This window comes from Arachis ipaensis, chromosome B7 (assembly GCF_059453495.1).
Source record: "Arachis ipaensis isolate K30076 ecotype BB chromosome B7, ASM5945349v1, whole genome shotgun sequence".
NCBI lineage: Eukaryota > Viridiplantae > Streptophyta > Magnoliopsida > Fabales > Fabaceae > Arachis > Arachis ipaensis.
Window position 1 is genome coordinate 3,895,260 of NC_142442.1, and position 11,710 is coordinate 3,906,969.

The 11,710-nt window shown below is 33.1% G+C and overlaps 1 protein-coding gene across 1 annotated transcript; it reads left to right on the forward strand.

Annotated features, from left to right (window-relative positions):
- The first annotated feature begins 823 nt into the window (after positions 1-823).
- LOC148550181 (uncharacterized) lies at positions 824-11,160 on the forward strand. Its single transcript, XM_088493444.1, has 6 exons — positions 824-992; positions 1,086-1,945; positions 3,114-3,170; positions 3,273-3,369; positions 3,580-4,505; positions 11,074-11,160. The coding sequence occupies exons 1-6, from the start codon at positions 824-826 to the stop codon at positions 11,158-11,160; spliced, it is 2,196 nt and encodes a 731-aa protein (XP_088349570.1).
- The last annotated feature ends 550 nt before the right edge of the window (positions 11,161-11,710 follow it).

Genomic DNA, 11,710 nt, shown 5'->3' on the forward strand with positions numbered 1-11,710 from the left:
TGCAAGACTGACAGCAATGCAGGAGGAGGAACTAATGCCAAGGTGATCAGCGATGTAGCAAAGCAGCCAGAAAGCTCAAATTCAAAAAATCAAGTACATGTGGAAAAGGCAAGTTTTCATTTTGGCAAGAATCTTGGAGATGAGACTGTAAATGTTATTGTCCCGGATTTGGTGGAGAGTGATTTGCATGCTGTTCATGTAGACCATGCACAACATGAGGATTTGGAAGGTTGGACTCAAGTGATTAGGAAAGAAAAGTATAAAATGGGTCAAAAGCCTTCTCTTAGCACCCATCAGGTCCAACCAAAAGTAAAGAAGACTCCTAACAAGGCTACCAATACTTGGACAAGGCCTAATCACCAACGTACAACACATGCAACTGGATCCAAAGTAAAATTAAGCAGGGGCATCAATATTGGAAAACCGGTTAGTGTGGCTTCTTCGGGGACCCGGCACAATGTTCATCATCAGCAGCAAGGTGAGACAACAAATGGCACTGTGCGAAAGCGTCCTCGCCCAAACTCTTTGCAGAATTCACCAGTAGATAAGGATGGAGCATCGACGGCGGGTATGGTGCAAGTTTCGACGGAGAAAATTGGGCTGCAACTTGAGAGTCCATTAAAGGCAGGATCGTCGAAGACAGGGACATCATGTTGAGTCTCGGGTTTGTTATTGGAGCTCTCTTTTTGCTGTTTTTATGGATAGTTTCAATATCATAGCCTGGAATGTGAGGGGTGCGTCTAACAAGATGGCCCGTGTGTATTGCAAAAATTTGGTGAGAATATATAAACCATCTTTCTTCTTTCTCTTTGAGACTCATACCATGTTTAATAATTTGAAGAATTTTTGGGATAAGTTAGGTTTTCATTGTGTTGGTATTGAGGAAGCAGTAGGACACAGGGGTGGCATTTGGTTTCTATCTTCTATTGCTAATGCTTCTTGTGTGGTTATTGATCAAATTGACCAATGTATCACAGTAAAAGTGAGTGTGGGTAACTTAGTTTGGCTTTGTAGTGCAGTATATGGGAGTCCTCAATTCGAAAAAAGATGTATGCTTTGGAATCATTTGCGTTCTATTAATTCAGGCCATAATAGACCATGGATGGCCGTTGGTGATTTTAATGAGATTGTGGCACCAGATGAGAGTACAGGTGCTTATTTTTCTTCTCACAGAGCTAGTCTATTAGCTACTACTCTAGATGACTGTGAGCTCTTTGATCTTAAAGTGACTGGTAGGAGATATACTTGGTATAGAGCAGTTCAGGCTGGCAGGGACTTGGCTAAAAGGTTGGATAGAGCTATAGTTAATGAGGCGTGGATGACAATGTTTCCTGAGGGTTATTCTGAAATTCCTAGCAGGCTTCATTCTGATCATTGTCCTATTTTAGTTCGTTGTCATGGTAGCCCCAGAGTGAAAGGTTCACGTCCTTTTAGGTTTCAAGCTGTGTGGGCAACACATCCTTCTTATAAACATGTTATTAGTAAGGCTTGGAATCAAGAGTTTGGAGGCGTTACCGAAAGGCTTAAGATGGTTCAACAGGCTTCTTTGGACTTCAACTCAAAGATTTTTGGAAATATTTTTGTGCGAAAAAATAAGCTGGAATATCAGATTGATCAGATTCAACGGCGTTTGGAGGTTACCGATGTGTTATCTCTGAGAATTAAAGAAGCTGAACTGAGGGAAGATTACAATAGGCTTTTGTTGCAAGAGGAACTTTTTTGGTACCAGAAATCTAGAGAGCAGTGGGTCAAGTATGGGGATAGAAACACTAAATTCTTTCATCTTCAGACTTTGGTACGTAGAAACCATAATAGAGTACATGGATTATATGTTAGAGATGGGTCTTGGTCTACTGATCCAGATATTCTACAGGAAGAAGCTCTCTCTTTTTACAAGAATCTCTTTGGTACAACGGAAGAGGTTGAGGTTGATTGCGGAAGTCAAGTCAGCAGTATTCAGTATGAGCCCTTTTAAGGCTCCTGGTCCATATGGCTTTCAAGCTTATTTTTTTAAAGAATATTGGGAGATAGTAGGCACTGAGATTTGGAATATTGTCCGGAGCGCTTTTTTGGGAGAGTTCTTAAATCCTAGCATCATAGAAACTCTGATTGTGCTTATTCCTAAAATTGATAACCCTACCTTTATGAAGGATTTCAGGCCTATTAGCTTGTGTAATGTTGTTTATAAAATTATCACAAAAGTATTGACTAACCGACTTCGGCCTTTTCTTCCAGATATTGTTAGTCCTTTACAAGGAGGTTTTATTCCGGGTCGTGGTGCTCCTGATAATATTATTGTGGCCCAAGAAATTCTGAATTTCATGAAGCACACAAAATCCAAGAAAGGTACTCTTGCTTTTAAAATTGATCTTGAAAAAGCTTATGATAGGGTGGATTGGAGGTTTTTGGAGAGTACTCTCATTGCTTTTGGTTTTCTTATCATCACTGTTAATTTGATTATGACTTGTGTCCGTGCATCATCTCTTTCTATTATGTGGAATGGGAATAGATTGGATAGTTTTGCTCCTAGAAGGGGGCTTAGACAGGGCGATCCAATGTCTCCTTACTTATTTGTGCTTTGTATGGAAAGACTTGCTTGCTATATATCTCATAAGGTGGTCGAGGGTGTGTGGAAACCAGTTTCTGTCACTAGGGGTGGCCCAAAATTTTCTCATTTGATGTTTGCAGATGATCTCTTACTCTTCTGTCAGGCTACAAAGAGTCAGGTCCAAATGGTCATGCATTCTCTTAACATTTTTTGCAAGGCATCTGGCATGAAAGTGAATCTTGAAAAGTCTAAAGCTTTTTGTTCTAAAAATGTGACTGCTCGTAGAAGAGATATTTTTACTAGTGTTTCTTCAATACGTTTTGCTTTGGACTTAGGAAGATATCTTGGAGTTAACTTTAATCATTCCCGTACCAGTAGGGCTTCTTTTCATTCGGTGATTGAAAAGGTGAGGGGAAGATTAGCTAATTGGAAAGGAAGGCTTCTAAATAAAGCAGGGAGACTTTTCCTGATCAATTCTGTTGCAGCATCCATTCTTGTCTATCATATGCAGGTATCTTTTTTTCCAAATTGGGTTTGTGATAAATTATCTTCTATGATGAGACAGTTCCTTTGGAAGGGTCAAGTTGATGGTAAAGGTCTTTCTCTTGTTAATTGGAGGACCGTGATCACTCCAAAAAAATTTGGTGGCCTGGGTGTTAGAGATCCTGCGTGTGTTAATATATCTTTACTTGGTAAATTGGTGTGACAACTTTTTCATTGTCAGGACAAGCCTTGGGTTGCTCTATTGAGGGCGAAGTATATGAGGAATGAGGGAGTTTTAGATGGCCCTGTCCCTTGCAATGCTTCTCATGTTTGGAAGAGTATCTCAAAGGCTTTTGGTGCTCTTAAGGATGCCTTCTCTTGGTGCGTTGGGTCACTTGATCAATCTTTTTTATTTGACAATTGGAGTATTGAGGGTCCAATTGCTCAAGATGTCCCTTTTGTACATATATCTGACTCTGATTTAACTATTAGAGACGTTTGGAAAGATGATCAATGGAATCTCCATGATATTTTCTCTATCATTCCAGAAGATGTCAAACAGCGTTTGAATGCTTATAATCCAGATTTGAATGCTGGAGAGAGTTCGGGTTGGTCGTGGGGTGTGGCATCTTCTAGACTTTACTCAGCTAGGAGTGGGTACAGTTGGCTAGCCAAAAGAAAGTTTGACTGGAATGAGCATGATAATTGGTTGTGGGTATGGCGACTGCATATTCCTGAGAAGTACAAGTTCTTGATTTGGCTCAGTCTTCATAATGCTATTCCTACGGCAGAGTTTCGTTTGGGTCGTGGTTTAGCTTTATCTAGCACCTGTCATCGATGTCAGAATGGTTCTGAATCAATTCTTCATTGTCTTCGGGAGTGCCCTAGTGCCAAGGAGGTCTGGAACCTTTTAGGCCTGTATTCAGATAACTCGAATTTACATGATTGGCTCTATAGAGGTGCAAGGAGTGAAAATATTTTTCTTTTCTTTTCGACCATCTGGTGGATTTGGAGAAGCAGGAATCATGACTTATTTAATATAGATGATTCATGGAGTGCTAGTAAAGTGGTGAGTTTGATTCGTAGTTCAGTAAGGGAGTTTCACACTATTTTTACTATGCATCAATCACTGTCTCCTCCTTCACTTTGTTTGCATTGGGTTCCACCTCCAGTTTATTCTGTTAAATTGAATTGTGATGCTAGTTGGTTTCCTCCTTCTGGTTATGCTGGTTTTGGTTGTATCATTCGTAATCCTGATGGATGTTGGTTGAAAGGTTGCACTGGGAAAGTCGAAGTGTACAGTGTTCTTTTTGCTGAATTGTATGAAATTTGGAGAGGCTTACTTCTTGCTTGGGAGAGTAGATTTCGTGAGGTTATCTGTGAAACAGACTGTTTAGAAGCTCTTTTCTTGGTAAACCAAAGAATGCTTGGTAAGGATATTCCGGAATGGGATTTGGCAAAGCATATACAGGAGGTTATGAATTGGAATTGGAGAGTCTCTATTCTTTTAATTCAGAGGATTGCAAATAGTGTTGCAGATTGTATGGCTAAAGCAGCTGCTTCTGTCGCGGACATTCACTCGAATTGGAGCCAACCATGGAGTGAGCTTCAACATCTAATAGATTTAGATATGACCCTAGCCAATTAATTTGGTTTTGTCTCTTTTTTTTTCTTTCTTTTCTATTTAGTCACAAAAAAAAAATCTACTAATTAAATAAATAAAATTAAAATACATCAAATTAAATTAAAATATTCTAAAAAATGTAAATTAATATCTTCTAAATAACACTTGAACTATTCATATCACGAACATTTAAAACACGTATCACATACGTTAATAGAATGTTAACATAGACAATCAGATATTACGTTAGATTCTGTAAAATGACGGAATTTTAATTTTAGTGTTGAAATAATCCAAAAACAATTCTAAGTGAATTTTATTAAAATATTTTTTTCAAAACAAGTGATACAACATCGTTTTTATGCTATTTAAATATTAAAATTAAAATAACATTATTTTACAAATTTTAACATAATATTTGACTATTTATATGTCTATGCTCTATTAATATTTATGTATCACAAATTATCTAAAAAATTAATGTGAATTATATTTGTAAAATTTTAAAATTAAATAAAAATAATTAAAATTTTAAAAATTAAATTAAAATATCAAATGAATTATTAATTCGTGCAAATAGCCAAAAAATAATCGTTTGGTATAGTAGTGAATTTTCACCAGAAATTTGAGAAATGTATATAATATAAGTTCACAAAATTGGCCACTTGCATTGCTAGTACGTAGTGAATTTTCACCTAAATAATTAGATTAGATATTGGGATATCAAAGTGGTGAGGGTGACACCTACGAAAAAAAAAAAAAAAACGAAATTGTATATATACCTAAATTTTAGCCTCATCAATTTTCAAGTATACTTTAGCATAAAGAAGCTTAATGACCATGTTCAACGGTAAATATCTCAATTCGTGAAAGGAAAATTACCACTAATTTTCTGTTACTAAATTATTAGCAACACATGTTATATTGTGAAATATTATATAGCCATCTTCTCCATTATTTATCTCCATCCTTCTTCACTTTGTGACTTTCAATTCTATTTTTCTTTCTTTATTTACCCGTCAAGTTAAAGACTCAACCACTATTTCATGCATCTATATTTATTGGGCACTATTTCACATTTTATATTTAATAATATTTTAATTTGTTACTATTATTATATATTATCAACGGCTTATATATACAGAATATAATATAAAATTATAATAACGAGATAAAGTTTTGTATAATGAATATTGTCCATTCAAATAACTTTGTATCCAGTAGTAGTGTTGTTATTTATTATGAGATTATGAATATCATTGCCTAATATAATCAGCTAGGAATTTAATTACGAAGTAAATTTCTTAAATTAGTATTAATTAATTTTATTTAAATTTTATATTCTAAATTTTGAGTTTAAATTCCGAATTTTAAGTCTTAATTCTAAATTTTAAATTTTTTTGAAAAGGAAAATTAAAAAAAAAGAATTATAATAAAAATAACTAATGTTATCTAATTAATTAAAAATTAATTCCTATATATATAGTTATTCTATAATATCTACATCACTATCGCATATATCTTTTTTTTTTCATTTGGTCAACATGTCGCTATCTTTTTTTCATGTTCTACATCTACTTTCTCAATCCACAGCATGGACTTACCGACATATTTTTATTTATTTATTTTTCTTTTCACGATGATCAAATTCAAATACTTTAGTTACCATCTTTTTCTAATGAAAAATATTTTGTTTCTTCCGCATTAGCTAGCTACTTGGATTAAATAAGAATACACGTATATAACGACATACATATCACTGTGTGTGGAATGGGAGAAACAAATTAAAAGTTAGGGAGAAAGCAATTATAAATAAAAAATATTGTTGGGATGAATTTGATTTTAATTTTAAATTTTAAGAATTAAAATAATATTTATTTTTAAATTTAATAATGAGTGATGCTAGAAAGATCAGCACAAATTTACTTTATTTAATTTAATGATAATTAAAAAAATACATTAAATAAACTAAAAAAATGCAGTAAAAGTATGCATGGCTCTCTATAGCTCTCAAACAATGGTTTCGGAATATTTTTCTTTAATTAGTTGCTCCTTCTAGTTTTGTTTTATTTTCATTACTTTCTCGAAATTTTCTAAGAGTAAGGATTTATTTAGACGTCATTTTCAAAAAAAAATTTATATGATATTTTTTTAAAATATTTTTTTAAAATATTTTTTATAAAAATAAAAGTAATTTTATGTTTAGATATTTTATATAAAATAAAATTATTTTATTATTTATTTATTTATTATGTAAAAAAATATTTTTTTTAAATATAAATTATAAATTTAAAAAAAATATTTTTTATTTTTTAATATTTTTATTTTTATTATTAAAAATTTATCAAATACACTAAAAAAATAATTTTTATTAAAAAAATATTTTTTATCGATTTAATAATATGTAAACTAACACTAAAATAATGTTGAGAAAGAGAGAGAGAGATGATAAGTTTCAATACATTGAAATATTATCAAATTCTCCATTTGTTATATATTCCTTCCGTTCAAACTTCAAAGTAACTATCCCTATTATACAAAAAAAAAAAAAAAGTAACTATCCCTATCTAAATAAAACGACAATTATTTTAAAACAAATGAAATATGTTCCGGAGAAAATGCCAATAAAGAACCAGCAGTGTGCATGCATAATTTTAGTGAAAGATGCGAGAGACTAACTTCGACTTGATTCATAGATTGAATCAATGATAGATAGAAAAAAGATATCCCGTTCAACTATCTTTTTTTTTTCTCTACTCTAAAGAGAAATAGAATAGACACCCTTTAGATTTCTATGTATCCTAAATTTCCATTTTTTTTAGAGAGAGCAGATAAGATATAATGCTAAAAACGTGCGTCTTATAGGACCGTGTAAAGCTAGGTCGAGCTTCATAGGAAAGTCCGCTCGGTGGTAGCATGAAATCGGTTTAGAACCACCTAGAGCGAGGAAAGGTGTCGTGCGTCCTGGAGTAGAAATACTTTTTTTATGGATTCTCAGACCATCAGATAGTTGACTTTAAGCGTCTCGGTCTAGCCATCCTGAGTTCTCTCTCACCTTCCGAGCAAGTAGAGCTAAGAGTTAGGCTCCTGCCGAAGCTCGTCATAAACTGACGAGTGGAATACCTCGTTTTTGATCTTCGCAGCGTGTGCTTAACAGGTCGAGAGAGTCTTATGCCGCGCAATTTTTTGCCAAATCTATTTAGACTATGTTAAATCGGACAGATGGCATTACCAAGAACCGGAGATGGGATTTTCTGCTCTTTGGCCTACAGCTGCTCATTCTATGGCATTTCATCACTAAGTAGTGAGTTTACTTGATTTTTATCTTAATATATCTGTTGTGACGTTATAGTAATTGGATCGTTATTGTAACTATTATGTTATCAAATCATTAAAATTAAACCCATTTATTTACATTAATAGTATACTTGTAAGTTGTAATCCGTTGTAACAATCGGATCGAATTGGACGGTTTAACTAAAAAATCGACAAATCGAATTTTCGATCGGTCCGATTGATCAATATGATTAGATCAAGAATAGGAATGAAGAGAACCGAGTTGAAACCTCCGGTTCTGATAAAAATCAAAGAACTAACAAGTTTTGTTCATCCGGCCGCTTTTTTTTTTTAATTTATTTGCCAAAACCACGTCGTTTTGGTTCTTAAAAAAAAACACACCTATTGCCCAATACTCCCATCCCCGTTCCCCCAACCCTAATCTCCTAAACGGCTAAACGGTAACCCTCCTCCCTCACCTCACCTCACCACACTTCACTCACCGCGACATCGCCGCCCGCCAGTCTGTGTCGTCTTCTTCGTCTCACTTCACCTCACCTCACTGCGGCTCCTTCGTCTTCTTCGTCGCTTCTCCTTGCTTCGCTTCATTGTCGCCGTCGTCGCACCGTCTCCGTCGTCTGCTCTCTCGAACAGGTTGGTGGTCTCCGTCATCTGCGTCCTTTTCTCTCTCGGACTGTAAGAACCGTAACTAATCAACCGGTTAATTAAGTAATTAATATTGCCCAAATTAGGCTTCGAAGAGTTAGAGTGAGAATTTGAGTATTTAAAGGAAATTTTCGGACTCAGTAGGTCTTTCTGAGTCAGAAAATGTACTTTTTACGAAAAACCGTAAAAAATTGTGAACCGACAATTGAACCGGTTGAACCGGTTTAAGTCTGCCCGATACTGTATGAGAAAAATTTAAAACAGTCAAAAATGTTAGAAAAATATTAGAAGTCGAAAATCGGGCGTTAATTTGGAAGGTTTGGCCCAAAGTTGGGCCAAACGGGCTAAAAACGCTAACGGATTGGACCGGGTCCAAATTGGGCCCAAGCTCAACATATAAAAGACTCATTAAATGAACCAAACTAGCCACAACACTAAACAACACACTCATACATGCTGAAAAGAGAAGAGAGAAACCCTTTTGGTTACTATTCATCATCTTCTCCCAAAGCTCATATCTTGAGCTAGAGGGCTCCGATCGCCGCACCGTTTGCGGCTACGCGTTCCTTGTGAAGAGCTTTAAAAAATCCATCCAAGAAACTCTCAAAGTAATCACGAAATCTTCTCATTTTCTCTACTCAAAATTTCGGGTACTTAGGGTTTGTGCCTAAATGAGTTTTTGTGATTCTTGGTGTTTAGGTTTGCTCTAATTCTTGCTTAGCCTTGGATTCTTGCTAGTTGTGGGAGAAGGTAAGAGCCACTAAACCCTTGTGAATCTATATTTAATTGGAACCCTAGGTTGAATTGAGGTGATTTATATGTATATAGTTTGATTATGGTGGCTTTGGGAGCTCTTGGAATTTAATTGTGCTTATTGGAGTGGAAGTGAAAGCTTGGAAATTGGTTAAAAGCTATTTGGTGATCAATTTGAGTTTTGGTACATAAAGAAGAATCGATCAAGGTATGGTTTCGGTTTCCTCTATGTAGTATATAATATTCATGGACACATAGGCTAGTGACCAATAAGATAGGTTGAACTAAAATGATGGTTGGTGTGCTAAATGTTGATGATGAATGTTGGGTTGATTGTGATGAATTTTAATGATATGATGATGTTGTATGATTGTATGGATTGGAACAAAGTTGGTTCCTTATGATAATTGTGGTGTTATGATTTATGAAATGGTGGGTTTGATGGTGATTTTGATCATAAATGTTATATAGTTGATGTTGGAATTGAGAATAATGAAATGAGAAGAAGAAAGTGATAAAGTTGGTGTATTGTGGTATAACTAGTACATTTTGATGAAAAGTGGTGTTTTGAATGGTTTGATGTGCTTTGGAATGGTATCGTGTGGTTTAGAATGTGTATGGTAAGAAAGTGTGTAAATTGTGAAGTTAGGTAAAATAAGATTTTTGATGAACTTTGAATGATCATAATTTTTGCCTCATTTTTCGAAATTGATTGAGATTTGTTTATAATTAAAGATCTTTGAAAATCCTTTAAATTAATATAAAGTTTGTGAAAATTAGAATTTTGTAGAGGAAGTTATGATCCTTCAAAGTTAGAGTTAATTTCAGATTTCTGATGTGTGCGGGCGCACATCCTTGTGCGGACGCACACCCTACAAATATTTTGACCTGTACGGATGCACACATCTGTGCGTATGCACAGGCAGGGAAGTGCGTTCTGTTCGCAGAAAAATGCACATTATGGTAATTATCATGAGATTTAACTTGTTGGTACTTTATTATGTTGTCATTTGTTGTTTAAGAAGAAATTAATTTTGTAGATTATTGTTAGTATTTTAATTATTTTATATTTTTTATTTACATAGATCGATTTTATCAGTTCAACTAATAATTTATCAGTTAAATCAATAAATTAATAAATCAGTAATTTAATCGATTTAACCACCAGTTTAATTCTTACAACTATAAAATAGATATGCCCCACTTATAAAATAACAAAGACTAAAGAGTAAAATAATAAAAAAAAATCCAGTCTTCATTTTTTTATCCTTAGTATTATATTCATACACTGATTTGAATATCAAAGTACTTTATCTTATACAAGTATTTAATTTATCATCTTTATTTTATAATAACTGAAGTATAACTCATTTTATTAAAAATCTTCAAAAAAAAAGATTATTATAAGAATAAAATATATCTATTTAATTTTAAAGACAGTTCACTTTAGAACATATATATATTTATTATTTTTATTTTATATTATTTTGTAAATTTAACAAAAATTAAATTTTAAAATTTTTATTATAAAAATTTTGATATTATATTTCTTTAAAAATTCAAACAAATAAAAGAAATACTTAAGTAAATATATGTTTAACAAATATATTAGAAAATTGTAAAGGAAAAGTGGAAAGTATGGGAGGAGAGAGAATTGAAATAGCTTGTGACTGGGTGCTACCACATAGAATACTAATATGGTGATATGGATATGGATATGCAGAAAAGGTGTCCCTCTATTGAGAATAATAATGCTGCCAATGTCCCAACACTTTGGAAAACACACATTTCTCTCTCCCTTTTTGGTTAACCTGTGTTACATACAATACCCTAACTAACTAATATTTGCGTATCACTCGCTGCTATATATTAGGTTTTGTGTTTTCTTGCACGAGACACTTTATTATACAGATTGAAGTGGTATAGAGAGAGAAAAAATAATTTTTTTTATAGTTATTTTTTATTATTTTATTATTATTTAAAGTGTAAGTTCTATCTTTTTCAATCTCTCTTTTATCCTATAAAAAAAAAAAACTATAAACTTACATCTTTACCATATAATTCACCTTCTTCCGTTGTTAGAGCCTAGAGGGATAGGTTTCAACTTTCAACTACTATGTGTATACGTCACTACAACAATATAGACTATTTTTAAGGATTATTATGTGCCAAAAAAAATTAAAATTCGTCAAAAAATCAAATTTTGACACTATTTTAATTATGAAAATATGTTAATGAAAGTTTTGTCAAAAATAGTATTTTTAACATATAAGTAATTGTAAAAAAATTTTAAATCTTATTTTGATAAATATTGGCTATCAAAAATAATTTGTTAGAAAATTTTGAGAATATATTTTTTG

Bases quoted from the DNA above. Each gene is read 5' to 3' on its own strand.
- LOC148550181 (XM_088493444.1), top strand. From the start codon at position 824: ATGTTTAATAATTTGAAGAATTTTTGGGATAAGTTAGGTTTTCATTGT. The intron at 3,171-3,272 runs GTGATCACTCCA...TTTCATTGTCAG, and splicing joins CTCTTGTTAATTGGAGGACC to GACAAGCCTTGGGTTGCTCT. The intron at 4,506-11,073 runs GTTATGAATTGG...ATGGATATGCAG, and splicing joins TGGCAAAGCATATACAGGAG to AAAAGGTGTCCCTCTATTGA.